Genomic DNA, 15534 nt, shown 5'->3' with positions numbered 1-15534 from the left:
GACTTTGTAGAATTCTCCTACCTCCTCTAGGCCTTGGGTTTGTCATCTGTAAAATGGAGCAGCAGCACTTATCTTCATGGGGTTGTTGTGAGCATAAATAAATGGATTCGTGTGAAGCCTTTAGCACAATACCAGCTAGTGCTTCATAAGGGGAAGCCTTTATTAGCAGTTTTTATTGGATAAACAGGAACAGCCCCCGCCAGTACCTTGCAGCACCTTTCCAGGGCACCAGGGGAGAGTGCCCAGGGTAATGCCTGAGGCTGGAGGCCTGTAGCTCCCCAGAGGCAGGATTTACCCTGAACACAAAGAAGCTAACCAAACACTTGCAGATAGGCTGCTGGCCAAGGAAGGGCCAGACTGGGGCTTGCAAGAAGAGGAGCAGCCGGTCTTTAAAAATCTCATGTCTTTTCCACATATATGGAATAGGAGCCTTGGGACCCCATGCCACTGGGTCATCCTCTTTGGATAAGCCCAGGTGCCCTGGTTTGGCCACTTCTGTGACTTTAAGGAACTCCAGGTTATTGTGTAAACACAAAAATTGACACATTCTTGGATGGGGAGAGAAAAACAAACTGATGCCAAAGTCCAAAGCAACTGATGTGAAAGATTTCATAATTGCTGCCCGGAGGCTCCCCAAAGAGGCCTTCACCTGCCCAGGCCCTCCGTCCATCCCAGCCTCCAGCCCCTGTGGCCTCCTGACCCCTGACCTTTGGGGGGCCCCCTGAACCTCTTTTCTCTCCTGCCACCTGACAGGATGATGGGCTGCTTCCCCTGGCACACTTTCCTGTTCCTCAGCCCACAGGCAAGGGTATTACAAATCGAGATTTGCCTGCTCACCATAAATGAGAGCGGATGGGGCCTTGTTTGTCCTCTCAGCCAGCGAGTATTTACTGAGCACTTAATAGGAGCTGGTAGGGGCCAGGCCTCAGACCTGCGGGGGTGGAGGGAGAACACTGGTATTTGGTGTTTGGGTTTTGTTATGTGTTAGCTGAATTTCAAGCACAGCAAATTATAACGATGAGGAGGAGGAAGAAGAACAGGAGGAGGAATGACAATTTTCTTCTCTCCATTGGACTTTTCCCATTAGCATCAAACATGCCATGTTACCAGCCTTCTTAAAAAGCAATCTGCTCTTGACTTCCATGCTTGCCTCTGGCTGTAGCTAGAGTTCTCTCTGCCCCATTACAGCACAGCCAGATCCCTCGGAAGTGTTGTGTAGACTTGGTTTCTCCAATTTCCTTCATCCTATCCTTTCTCTTAGACTTGAGTTCTCCAATTTCCTTCATCCTCTCCTTTCTCTATCCCACGTCAGTCAGGTTTTCACACCCTTCTCTTCACCAAAATGGGTCTCACCCAAGTCCCCTGTGGTGGAGGGAGAGCCAGGCATGGACAGCCTGCAGCAAAGAGACCAGTGTGACTGGAGCAGAACAAGTCAGGGGACAGGAGCAGAAAATGAGTGCAGATGGGTAACAGGCAGCCAGATCGTAGAGGGACTTGAAATCCTCTGCAAGGACACTGACTTTTACCCTATAGGAAATGGGGACATGGTGTGGGTCCACAGTCACAAAATGAGTAAGTGCAGATTTGAACTCGTATCCTTCTGACTACAGTGTCCCTGCTATACTGTCCGCACTAGCTGTGTGACATTGGGTTGGTCACTTAATCTCTCTGAACCTGAGCTTTCTCATCTGAAAAATGGGGAGACTGATTCCTACCTTCTTGGGCTAATGAAATCTCATATGAGAAGAGTTTGCAGTATGCCCATATTAAAAAACAGTGAGCTACGATAACATTTCATTTTCAATGCTCAGTCATACCTAACACAGAGTAAGTGCTCAAAATATGTCTTCTGACAAAAGGTGAATGGGCCCAAATAGGGACTTGGCTTCCCCACAGGTCTGGAGAGAAGAGGATGGGAGAAAGAGGGGGACCTTCCCCTATTCCCAGCCCTTCCTCGCCCAGCTAGGTCTGACACATATTAAGCACTTAACAAAGACTTTTTGGATGAGTGGCTGGATGGCTCCTGCCCTTCCCCAGGGCTGAGGAGGGCATGGAAGGCCCCCAGGTGTGCCCTGCAGGGGCTAGCACAGGGACAGGGATGAGCTCTGCTGCCTTACCTGCCATGCCACCAGCCAGCCACACAGCACAGGGGCTGGGGCCTGCGCAGGTCTCGGGTGTGATCCAGTCACTCAGCAGCACATAGGGGATGAAGTAGAGGCAGTAGCCCGGGACGTCCCTTAGCAGCATGGCACTGGCACCCCGGTACAGCCCCGCCAGGCCCTCCGTCCGCACGATGGTTGCGATGCAATGCACAGGCCCCTGGTAGGCTGGCCGCTCCCCAAGAGTTGCCCTGGGCTTCAAACCGAGGTCGGCTGCCAAGACACGGGAGAGAAGATGGCAAGTGACCCAGGGGACCAGAGGTTGGTCATTCTCTGGCACTGAAGCCAGCCCGGCCCATTGACAGTTCCCAGTCACGTGGCCCATTGGTTTTTACCAAACCTTCTAACCTTCTTGGCAGCTAAAACCAGGATTCTGAAGTCTCAACAGAGAGCCCCTGCCAACATGTGCAACCAGATCGGAGACAGTACCAGCCAGGTGATAAAATATCAGTTGCCCTAGAATGCCCAGAGGTTTCTGGTCAACCATCACTATGCCTTTCTAAGCAGAAGTAACTGCAGAATGCCTAGGATCCAATATACCAAGCTCCTTTCTGAAGCTGAGACTAAAAATCCGACACACTGTGGGTGTATGTGTGTGCGTATACTTGTGCACACTGTGGTTAAAAAAAAAAAAAATCTTATAATTGGTATTATGAGATTTGGACCCAGACTGTTTTGGTCCCAAATCCTGACTTCACCACTTGAAAACTGTGTGTCCTTGGTAGACCTTATCTAAAAAAGAAAACAGGCAATACTGTACTGTATACTTGGAAGTTGCTAAGGAAGAAGATTTTAAAAGTTCTCCCCACCACACACACACAAGATGTTAACTGTGTGAGGTCATGGATGTGTTAACTAACTTTATCTTGGTAATCGTTTTGCAATATGCGTATATAATCAAATCATCACATTGCATACTTAAACTTACACAATATTATAGTCGATTATATCTCAATAAAGCTGGAAAAATATTTAAAAAATAAAAAGAGAATAGGCTGTTGTGAGTATAAATAGAGTGATACCCATAGAGTGCTTGGCATGGTTCTAGGAACATCGTGGGGTTGCAATAAGCCATCCACAGATTATTACAAAGACCAAGGCAACTGGCAGGAATCGGGTGCAGGATGCATTGGAGGGGGCACTGGACACGTTCTCACTGACTCACCCCAGCCCTGGCCAGGCTGTACCCTGAAATGCCTGTAGGGCAACACTGGTGCCACTGGCCCCTCAAAGTCTAAGGGCACAGGGCAGCTGTCCCCTTGTCTGACCTCTGGGGTCTCTGCTGGCAGACCATGGGTTGTTATGTCTGCAACTTCTTCTAAGGGTGTACGTAGCCAGCAAGTGGTGACTCTTTCTCTCCCATTTAATCCTTCCACCTGGCTCCCTGGTCTCCCTAGCTGATGCTCACCTCTGCTGTGGACCCTTTAGCATAGCTTTGAATCAAAGCCAGAGAGACCTCCCTGTCTCCATGCAGATAAAGCAGACTCTGATTCTCAACTTTTTCCCTTCTTGAAAAATTAACATGACATGCCCAGGGAAGAAACAGAATGAAGCTTGCCTGTGACCACATGTTTATTTTGCAACCTGAGTTTCATTCCTAATATATATCATCTCAGTTTGGTTTTACGCATGCTGACAAAGAGGCATATCACTTGCACTGTAGAGTTGTATTTCCAAGTCACCTAGGCAGTTCCGTCTTTATCAGAGGAAAGGTTACGACAAAATATTTGGCTTCGTGACTCCACAGTCTAAACTGGAGATTTGAGGGTAAATTGCAACCTGTTCTTTCACACATCCCAGAAGTAGGTGAGGTCATGGTGGAAGTTTCTATTTGCTCAGGAAATGTGCTTGGCCAAACTAATCCTATATTTTCCATTTGTGTGAGGGGAACAGAGTAATCACTACCATGCACATTAAGTTAACTGCAGTGTGGACAGGAGGCTGAGTCCCATTCACTTCTACAGGACATCCCATAGGAAGTGAGCAGGGGTGGTGGCCACTTTTGAGGGCACAGGGCCTTCTGAGCTCAGAGCAAAATCGGACACTGTGGTGTTTGAAAGCCCATTGAGAGATCACTGGACACCTCTTCTTCTCCCAAATCCATCATGATACTGCTGGGGTCACCTAGGGAATTTTGGTAGAGAAAATAGATGTAATTGTTCTAACACATAAATTTTGCCTGGGCCATGCTCATGTCCAAGTATGGCGATCCAAGCCAGGAGTCAAAGTTTCCATGAATCAACTATGGACATGATGTGGCTTTCAGAAGTTACCGATTGCAGGAGTGTCTGATAACATTCTTGTTTGGAGATACAGATGCTGAAAAAAGAACTTGCCAAACCTCCAACTGCTCTTGTCAACAAAAAATCTGAACTTATTTCCTTTTCTTTCCAGAGTGAGCAATAAGGAAATTCTCTCAGATTCTCCCAGGTTTGCTACATAAGTAATCTAGCTTTTTTTGCTTGAGAATGATCCATCTATGCCTGTGAAAGCAATATAATTGTCGTGGAGACTACCACCGTCTGGAACACCGACACGAATCTGAATCGGCGGCCAGTGCCCTGTAGACACAAGTTGATGCTGAGAAGCCCTTGGAACTCCTTTCAACTCCCTCATCTTCAACATAAAAGTTTTTTTATAATAAGTATATAATAATGTATAAAATAATAATTTCGAATTTGCAAAATAAGTGCAAAAAAAAAAAGAACTGTACAAAGAACGCCTTTATATTATATATCCTTTACCCAGATTCACCTATGGTTAACATTTTACTTCATTCGTTCTAGTTTGTGCGCTCTCCCCCTCCACCCCCGTTCTCACTCAAACACGTGTGCGTAAGTGAACTGAGCAGATGCGACTGTCCTCATGCATAAACCTGCCTGGGCTCTGTTCATCTCCAGGTAACAGTGACCTGATCTGGAATCAAGGTTTTCATGAGTCAGTTATGGGTATGATGTGGCTTTCAGGAGTTACAGATAGAAGGACAGTGACTGATAACGTGCCAATGTTGGAAAAACACTTGGCAAACCTTGAACCAAACTTGTCAACAAGATCCAAACCAGAACCAAACCTATACTTTTTTTTACCCCAAAGTAAGCAATAAGGGAATTCCTTTGCACACATATGCATATTTTTTTCACACGTACATACATAATTTTATTTTCTGAACTATTTCAGGGTGAGTTACATACACAATGACGCTTTATCCCTAAATACTTCAATATGTGTTTGCTAAGAATAGGGATATTGTCTCACCACAGCACAGTTATCAGTATCATAACCTACATTGACAATACTTTATCTACACTCAGGTTGTCATTTGATCTCATGATGACCTTTAAAGCATTCCTCTCCCTCCCCAGGGTAGGATCCAGTCGAATCAGGTTTTGCATTTAGTTGTCATGTCTCTTTAGCCTCCTTTAATCCAGAGCCTTCCTACATCCTTCCTGTAAACGGATTTTCCTCATTTGGGGTTTGTTTGTGTTTCCTTGTAATTACGTTGAGGTTATGCATCCTTGGCCAGACCTCCTCCCTGTCTCACCTCTCTTCCCATGATCAATCACTCTCAAGAACACCTGGTCTTCTCCTTCTCTGGCCTCCTATATCTGATTTTTAGTTTGTTTCTTTGCTTTTTTAAATTGAGGTATAACTTATAGTCAACAAAAAAAGGTGCAGCTCTTAAGTTTGTAGTTGGTGAGTTCTGACAATTGCATGACCTGTGTTACCACATCCTACTGAGAAAAGGACATCTTATACTTGAAACAAACTGTTTTGATCACAGCCCACTTGGGCAGAGCAAAGATTCCTAGCCTACCTACTCTCTCCTGCTTTTCAAGGTAAAAGAACTCTGGGACATCAGTGATGTATCACTCAATGAGAAGCAAATCTTTCTTAGACGATGGTTGTTACGGGCTCATCTGCATTAGCAATAGTGGTACAGATGATTCATATGGGACCACAGAGCAAAAAACAGCAGAAATTCCTATCAGTTGCACAGACCGCAAGAGGCTCTGTGGCTTAGCTGGGGAGGCATGGCCCTGAGGGATGTGGCCTGGAGTCTCAGCAGCTGGACTTGGGAAAGCACTGAATTGGAGTTCTTGGTCACTCTAGCAGTGGACCAGTTTTAGCTTGTGAAAAACAAATTTTGGTGATCCCTAAAAACTGACTTGAGAGGTTGCTGGCAAACAGTACTTGGAAATATGCACAGCTGAAATCCATGGACTTGCAGGTCATTTGTGCAAAGACCTTGAGGAACAAGGCGAGGTGCTGGATTAGCACAGTGAGTCCTCACTAACGTCATAGATAGGTTCTTGCAAAGTTGTGACTTGAAGCAGAACGACCTGTAACAAAACCAGTTTTCCCATAGGCTAATTGATATAAACAAAAGTTAAGTGCCTATGGCATATTTCTGGTCACAAAAACATCACCAAACTTCTAAATGAAGAACCAAACACTTCTAATATTAAACATTAAAATAAATGTAAGCTATAGATACATTGAAAAAAAATTAATAGAAAATAAGAGAATTATTTGGTAGGCTGCTTATTCCAGTTTAGGGTCATAGATGGTCAGAGCCTGTCCCAGTAGCTCAGGGCATAAAGCGGGAACCCATCAAGGATAAGATGCTCTTCCATCACAGAACCACTCACTCAGACTGGGACAGTGTAGACTGGCAAGCTCACCTCATGTGCACATTTTTAGGATGTGGGAGGAAATCGGAGCCCCAGAGAACCCATACAGACAGGGGGAGATCTGCAAACTCCACACAGACAGTGGCCCCTGCTGGGAATCAACATTGTTTTGTTACAATGAAACAATATTGAACAAAACGACATTATTAGGGGACCTGCTGGACTCCGCTCACACTGAACCACTGACTTTCAGAGCGTTGTTCCTGAGCCTTCAGGGCTTGGGGGTGTACACGTGCACGTGAGGGGACTCGCACTGGGTTTTTCTTCTGGTGTAAAATGTAGTTTCTCTAATTAGAATTTTTGTTTTAAAAGGAGGATAAGATTATCAATCAAATTTTGATTTCTTACCATGAGTGCTTTGCCACTGAGACTGGGTTTTGCTGTGCTCTCTAAATCAAGAACCTATTATCTTTTACAACGATAGGTATCGATTACATACTTCGAACACTCAGAATGCCTGTGGTTTTCTTTTCCCAAATTTATTAAGACCTACACCAAGGCTGGCGGGATGTTCCAAGTCAATGAAATTGGCTCCTACCTGCTCCTAATTTTCCCTTTGATGTGGAGGAAAGCCCTCAAAATTCTAAAGAGACTCCCTCTACCTGATCCCCCCACACCTTGTCCAGTGTGGTCCCTGTCCTTAGACCACATGCTGTGGCCGGCTCTGCTGCTCTGGAGTGGCCGGTGCCTTGCTTGCCTCCTTCCTGGGCCAGGAAGATCTTTTGAAGGAGGCTCTGCAGAGGGCAGGGCCTTCCAGGTTCGGTCGGTCCTAACAGGTACCCATGCAACCACCCCTTGGGGGGTCCTCCTACCTCAGAGGGGCAGAACCGGGCCAGATGCAGGCCAAGGTCCCTACAGATTTGCCACCACTGCCCCTGTTCTCAGAACCCAGGGACCAAGCCACAGCATGCTACTGTGCCCTTTGCAGACACGAACGTGAAGAAGTTTCATTTCTTTCCCTTTCTCAGACAAAGCTGTTCAATTTCTTCAGTGGCAAGGACCTCAGAAACGGGGATGCTCCCTGAAACACGATGGCTGGCCATTGATTTCCTGACGTAAGGAGGGCCCAGCCATCAGGAACACAAAGGCCTGGTCACTCTCTGGAAAGGAAGCACCACCCAGCCACCCCTGCATGTGCACATACCGGGGATGGGGTAGAAACACAGAGGCTGCTTTCTATAGAAAATTCTCAACAAATTGGCCGCCTACAAAGGAGGCCCACTGGTCCACTCAGTGACGTGCAGGTTTACCAGTGTTCTGTGTTCAGGTACGTCTCGGCCGGTGGGCTCTCAAATAGAAGTTGCAAACACAGAGTTATTTCAACAAACACATAAATCCGTAAGCAGTACAGATTGAGAGAACTCCTAAAATACCTCACCCATGCACTATGGCCATTGTTTTTCTCATATGTATAGACGCTACAGTGGGGAGCACAAAAATTTTTACTTAAATATTCAAATAACCAGTAGCTTCTTGTCATATAAGTTTTCTTAATCCACAGACACTGGAAGGGCAGCTGTTGTTCTATGGGTAGACCAATATTTTATATATTTTATAGGAACTCTTAGAAGAAGCTGGGAACCCCCGGCCCATGCCACAGACTCTACCTCTATTATGGTTTATCCTGGTAGCTGCTGTTTTCTGAGCCTGTTGTTTTGCCCTAATTGATACGATGAATTTCCTGACGACAGGAGTCATACACTGTGGCGTGGCCCAGAGCACTATGGCTTTGCGTCTGACACTGTGGCCCACACGTGCTTCCATATCCATTCAGTGAACTCTCGAACATCTATCTGATCAGGCAGATCCCCTAAAGGTTCACCTCTCATGCTCAGCATTCATCCAAGCCTGGCCTTGCTAGTACTTGTGCCAGAACTGTGGATATTAAAAGAAACTCCCACATCATGGTCACAGCTACCACACTGGTCTAAAATGCTACAGAAGCATCCAGCGACAGGCTCGTACATCTCCAGTAGACAGGCTGGGTGTAACCTCAATGGTCTGGGTTTGAGCAGGCTGGTGTAACTCCTCACTTCACTTCCCCGGGATATTACCAACTGGGAAACTCTTGCCCGATTCCTGTTTCTAACGACTCCAGAAGTTTCCTCATGATCTGAAGGGTCCACGGTGTGCACATGGTTGAGTAGAGAGGCCTGGATTAGGAGCAGCCGGGATTTACTCTGCTGTTCAGTGTCATCTGCTGTACATCCCAGTGCAAAGCACTCATCCACACTGGGCCTCCGCTTCCTTATCATCTATGAAAGGGGAAGAATCAGTGACCTGTCTATCCCATTTGGCTTTTGTGAAAACTAAGTGAGAATGTCAGCAAATGCACTTTACTAAAATGCAGGTTGTGTGAATGTACTTTACCAGAGGTAAATAGTTATCATTCCTAATTTTACTACCCTGTCCTTTTGTGACCCCAGATTCCGGAAGCACGGGAACTGCCAACCTCTGGCAGCTGTGGCCTGCTGCCAAGCCTACTTGTGCGTAAGTGATTGGGAATGCCCACACGGGGCCAAGAACTACCGATACCGGTGTTAGGTCCAGGAATCAGGACAATACTTGCTCTTTTCAATTGATTCAAAGAACAAACGGATGTATCACCAATGCACATAACTTGCATAATGGTGTGTTATGTTGCGCGCACCTTCATTAATCTCTGGTAGCTATGTGAGATCACAGTGTGAAAAAGACAGTCAAAATGTTCAGAATTCAAGGATTCCTCTTGAACTACGTGGTTATATTCCTGGCCTCTCCACAAACCTCCTCTCTCTTCTTAGGGGCTACCATTGCTCCAGCCCTTACTTCCTATTGGCAGCCTACAGGCTACTTGAGAAGAAGGCCCAGGCTGCGTGGTTCTGGCTTATCTCTAGTTTTTTGTACTCCTTCTAACATTCCAAGGGTTCCTGCCTTGCCACTTAGGCTTCCCTTCAGGGAACTTCACATCAATCTTTCCTGCCTTGCACTATGAAAATCACAGAAAATCCATTGTATTAGAAGGCTGCTCCTCCCCAAGTCCAGCCTGCCTGGGGAAGAGTATTTTTCATGGCAGTCAAACATCTTTATGGTAATAAAACTGTGCTGCCGAAGAGACCAACTGATATACCAAGGGCCTGTGATCTTCCCAGACATTTCTGAAGATTCAGGGAAACTGGAGAAATGGTTTCACTCCGTTTGTCAGCATGCAGAGTCTTGGGCTCAAATGGGCTCTGCGTCCTGGTGCACAGTCGATTATCTCTCCTGCCCAGATCCACCCCTCACTAACCTCTCTGCTGCTACCATCCAGCCCAGCTTGTCTCCTCTTGGCATGTCCAGAAATTAGGACCTTTTCCTTCTCAAATCCTGGCCACACTCTGTCCCCTTTATTATATTCAGGTTATCTTGAACATGGTAGAGCCAGGCCTTCTGAGGCAAACTCCCTCAACTTCCTTCCTCTTGCCCTCAAAATTCTCTCGGAATTGTCTCTTTCCTTCTCCTCTCCCAACATGGAAAAGAAAACCTTTTCCTTCTCCACCTGTTTGTCCCCAGTGCCACCCCAACTTCAGTAATGCTCCCTTCTTCACTTTCTTGCCCCCTACTTTGGTGACGTGAGTCTCTCAGGACCCTGTTTCCAGGGGTGGTAGAGTCGGATGGTGTGGGCAATGCCCTGCCCCACTGTGTAACAGTTGACTGAGCATAGAAAACTCACATAAGCCAAGCCTCAATTTCCCCACCTGTAAAAAAAGAGAATGGCATGCCTAGTTCATAGAGTTATGATGATTTAATCATGCAGCGTGTGTTAGCACAGTGCATATTGTATGGGCTCAAAAATTGTTAACTACATCTGTTAGTGTCATCATAGCTCTCTGCTCCTTCCCAAACTTTTCACAGTTTCTTACTGATGTCCACCCTCTTCTTTTTCCAGCTCGCCTTGGTATTTACATCTGATGTCATGCCTTTGATTGTCACCTCTGTGTCTGTCACTCCCCTGTTTGTACCTCTAGCTCCAATATTCCAGCTGCAGTCCCACAGGCACCTCACACAATATGAGCCAAACCAAATCCATCATGTTCTCACTTAAGCCTGTCCCTCTAGCCAGGTCCCAAGCAGCAGCAGCAGCAATACTAAGCATATATCGATCACCTCCTCCATGCCAAGTACTGTGTCACATACTCCATCTGCCATTTAATTTCCTGTGAGGGAGGTTCCCCCTCCCCCACAGTCACCCAACTTAGAAATCCTGGGTCATTTTTGACATTTCTTCTGTCCTTCTTGGCCTGTTTTACAACACGGATGCCGCCTCAGTATATAATTCTCTCCCTTTCCAAGTCCATGGCCCTATGTCAGATGTTCCTGGCCTCTTACCTAGTCTGTGACAGCAGCCTCCAAATCAAGCAGCCTACCTCTGCTAGTCTCACCCTTTCCACCCCTTCTGAAAACGCGATCCGCCTTCCTACCACACGCTCTGCTTGGGTCATTCTGGTGTCCAGGATGCTTCGCTACCTGTTGAATAGTACGTAAGCCCATCCTCAGCTAAGAGGGCCACGCTCTTCACAACTCACCCGCATTGTCCCCTCCCTGCGTTGCATGTCCCCACTAAGCTAACCGCTCCCCAGTCCTGCGACCTGCCTGCCTTTCCTGCCACTGACTCTTTCCCTACACAGTTCCTCAGTCTGAAATGCTTTTCCATCCCCACAACCCCATCTGCAAATCATAGCCAGTATTCAAAGACCCGGTCAACAGTCACTTCCTCTCCAGAGCCTTCCTGGTCGGCACAGCCAGACTCTGAGGTTCCAGAGCCCCCCACGTGCCCTTCTCATTCCACACATCTGACTGCTCACCAGTCTGTGTGCTCCCAGAAGGCAGGGGCTGTGGTCTGATCACAGCGATTTACCGGTTCTGCTTGGCTTAGAGCAGGGCTCAGGGAATGCTTGTGAATAAATGAGTCAAAGAGTGAAATGACACAGGTGTGACAGTCAGCCCTGTGCCTCCAGCTGGGCCAGCACAGAGTTAATTTCCCCGTCCTCCTCGAATCCCCCAACTCTGCCCTCTGGTGGTACTGAGGGTATTGTGACAAGTACAGTAATTAAGCTCTTAATGAAATCACGAACCTGAAAGCTCCCAGATGGGGGAGGAGTGAGTGTCCTTGTCCATCCGTCTCCAGGATGTGTCTTGACCCAGGTGGCAGAAGGACCACAGCCCCACCTTCCAGCTCAGGCCCAGCACAGTACCAAGTGGGGCTTGAGCCTATGCAAAGGGTGATGATGACTTCGCAAGGGAGGGTTTCTTCACAGGTGCCTTACTATCGAGGTCATGTCTGACTGAACCCAAGATCAGTTTTTCCTTGTTTGCCAAGTGGCAGAGGCCCCAGGAGAAAACGTCAGTTAAGGTGGAAGAGTTTATATGGGGCATAACAGCCATTTCAAATGGAAATTCCCTCTAAACTTCAGCAACTCTCAATGTAATTGAGCAAAACCCTTCTGCATAACACTCTCATAATATGTAGCAAGAATTTGAAAAATGACCATAGCCTTTTACCCACTCATGAGTCAAAGAGCCCACACATTTAGGGAAATAATTCTAAATGAAGACAACTCTTTATGAACAAATCTGCTAATCGCAGCACTATTTTTAAAAGAGGAAAACTGTAAACAACCTAAATGTTCATTACTAGGATGATTCTTAAATAAAAAGTTTACTAACATTATAGCTAACATCGATTCTGCGTTTTCAATGTGCCAGACATTGTGCTAAGATCTTCACATGTAATTCATCATCCCGTGCCATCCCAAGTATGCTATATCTGCTTTGCAGATGAGTAAACTGAGGCTTGGTCATGTTAGGTTTGTCCGAAGTTTCTTGACACTGGTAGAGGTAGGATTAGAAGCAGGTAGTCTAACTCCAGAAACTGAATTCTTACAACACTATATCGTCCCTCTGAATGTGTGTGTGTGCACATGTGTATTTGATGGAATACTGTACATCTTTTACAAGTATTATCCATCTATAAAATTATTTCATATGCTATTTTAATAACAAAAATGTTTCTATTATGTTGAGTTAGAAACAGGATATGAAACTCTCTATATAAGTACAATCTCCTAAAATATTTAATCCATGTACATAGAAAAGGAAAAATGTTAATGTGTTAACAGCGACTGTATCTGGGTGGATGGGCATTTTCTCCCTCTATAGACAGTGTTCCATATTTTGTACATTTTCAACCATGGATCACCATGAACAGATAATCAGGATGAACTCACTGACTTTACATTTGCAAATCCCCCAACCAGATCAGGTGAGGTCTTACCTTGACCTGCCAGTCTACCTGTCAATATTCCAGAGCAGAAAAGCCAGAGGCTTCTGGCACCCGGCTTCTGGCTGACGGCTCACTGTCACCGCTCAGGAAGTGAACTGGCAATTCTGGAGGAAAGCCACAGCCAGAAGCAATCCCACAAGCCCAGCTCAAGTCTGCCCGGAAGTGCCTACCTCAGCCCAGTCACCACACAGAGTGGGCCTGACCCTGAGCAGAGACCACAAGCTTGCAGCCAGCCCCGACGCAACGCTGTCCAGGCCACACCGTGCTTTGGGCTGCACAGTGTTATGCTGGTTCGGTTGTGTTTGGCTTTGTTTTTAATTGAATTATCTGACAATTTCCAATTGAAAGACCCCACAGAAAAATCTTGCTTTCTGTCTTTTTTTAAAAATCAGAAGATCCAGGCCACGTGGCAACAGTCAGCTGGAGCAGAGTCAGAGCCAGCCCCTCAGATAGGACGTGGGCCCACCACTCCCAGCTGCCTCCCAGGCACCAAAGCTGACACATGTGCTTGGACTGCTGCTTTTCTAACAGCAGAATGATGTGGAAGGTGAAATATGTTCTGTGTTACTGTTTCAGTGAAAAGAGGAAAAATGAAACATAGGCCAGGAGGGTTGTGTGTGTCAAAAGAGTAGAAGAAGGTACATTTTCCAGGCACCTCTGCTCACTTCTGTTACCTCCCTGGTCCCAGCGAGCCTGAGTTTTCTGCCTCTGTCCTAGAAGGTTCCTGAAGAACGAGTAAAAAGAAACCACATCCTTCCTCATATTCTGAAAAGGTTCCCAGCAGAAAGTGCAGTCTGGAGACATACAGCCTGCCTCCCCTGCTCCGTCCCCAGTAGCCGATCCTGCCCAGCATCTGAAGCCACCAAAGCTCTTCTTTCGATCAGCTGGTGTGGGGAGTCAGGAAGAGTGGACCATGTGTGAAGGAGCTGCCAAGCCGCAGAACTCAGACCCACCCCCAGAACCCATGAGCTGTGCCTATTAGTTGAACAATGTCATTTTGGAGACAGGCTCCCAGCCCCCATCCCTCCCTAAAGTTTGAAGCTGGTTTTGTGCAAAGGCCCAGATGTTACCAGAGTTGCCGTAGCCTCAGGTTCTACAAAATCCTGGGGGCAGAAGCAGAAACAGCACCAGTGGGCTCAGAGTCAGGCTGCCTGGGTCCGCATCCCAGCACCACCTCCCACTAGGGGAGTGACCTCAGGCAGGTATGGAACCTCTCTGTGCCTCAGTCTCCCCTCTGTAATTGTCTAGGAATTGGGTTGTTGTGAAGATTAAACACACACAAAGCTCTCAGCACAGTGCCTGGCACTTAAGGGCTCAGTAAATACTGGCATCTCAGCCCCCACTGCTGTGACAGGTCTGGCTGAGCCCAGATCAGCGGCTTGAGGGGCATACCTGAGGAGGACGCTCCGATCTTAATTTCTACCTTCTCTCCACCCACTCGGTAAACTGGCTTAGTCTTTGTGCTAACACTAAGCCCTGTGACCAGGAGCTAATGACTTAGAGGTTTGTGGGGCTGAGAAATATTTGCCTGCAGGACCCTCCTTGGCCTCTTATTAAGAGCCTTTCCTGAGCTCCCAAAAAGCCAGTTTTTGCTACATGGGGAAGGACAGAACAAACAGGCGCATTTTCTGTTGCCGCCTCAAAGGGTTTTGTTACGAAAACTGGTTTCTTCTGGCACCATGGATGAACTGATAACCTGAGGTCCCAGGCAGGATCCTCCTCCCCCCCCCCCCCCCCCGTGCAGGAGTGGGGTCAGGGGATCACATCCTTCCTGAGATGCTGTCGACGCCTCCTGTGGTGGAGAGGCACAGGGAGGGCACACAGGTCCCCGTATTCTCACCGCTCAGAGGGCTTATACAGGGGGCAAGGCTCTAGAAGGGTCCAGACTTCCTGGATGGGCAGTTCTGGAAAGTCCCACCCCAGATGGGCTCTGCCCTGGGCAAGCAGGCATGGGTGACACTCAGTGCTGCCCTGATCAGGTGTGTATGGTCCTGAACTCTAGACACTCTTTCCAACCCTCCCACCACCGCTCCGAAGCCCTTCCTGACCCCCCAGCCTGCCTGAGAGCCCGTCCCACCCCCTCCCACCCACCATGTTTAAAGTGGCCCAATTCCTGTCTGCCTGTCTGCTGGACAGAACATTACAAGAAGGACAGTACAGTTTGTTGCTCACCGCTGTATCCCCATCACCTAACCCCGTGCCTGGCATACAGCAGGTGCAGAACTTGCAAGTTGGGTAAATGAACAGGGCCAGCCGTCATACCGGCCTCACACTGTCATGATGGGTATCGAATGAGATGGTGAGCATCCAGCACTTAACACAGTGTCAGGCCCACAGTGAGCACTTAACAACTGTGGCAGCTGCTAACGGTGGCTGCTCAGCT

General features: G+C 47.3%; 1 protein-coding gene across 1 annotated transcript in view; it reads right to left on the bottom strand.

Annotated features, from left to right (window-relative positions):
• The window catches only part of SLC25A48 (solute carrier family 25 member 48), a 40131-nt gene that overhangs the window by 10835 nt on the left and 13762 nt on the right, over positions 1-15534 (bottom strand). Inside the window, exon 5 of the mRNA XM_023532016.1 lies at positions 2118-2372. Within this exon, the coding sequence (XP_023387784.1) occupies positions 2118-2372 (255 nt within the window). The remainder of the gene's footprint in view (positions 1-2117; positions 2373-15534) is intronic.

This window comes from Pteropus vampyrus, unplaced genomic scaffold (genome assembly GCF_000151845.1).
Source record: "Pteropus vampyrus isolate Shadow unplaced genomic scaffold, Pvam_2.0 Scaffold74, whole genome shotgun sequence".
Lineage (NCBI taxonomy): Eukaryota > Metazoa > Chordata > Mammalia > Chiroptera > Pteropodidae > Pteropus > Pteropus vampyrus.
This window is presented reverse-complemented; position numbering and strand designations above follow the sequence as displayed.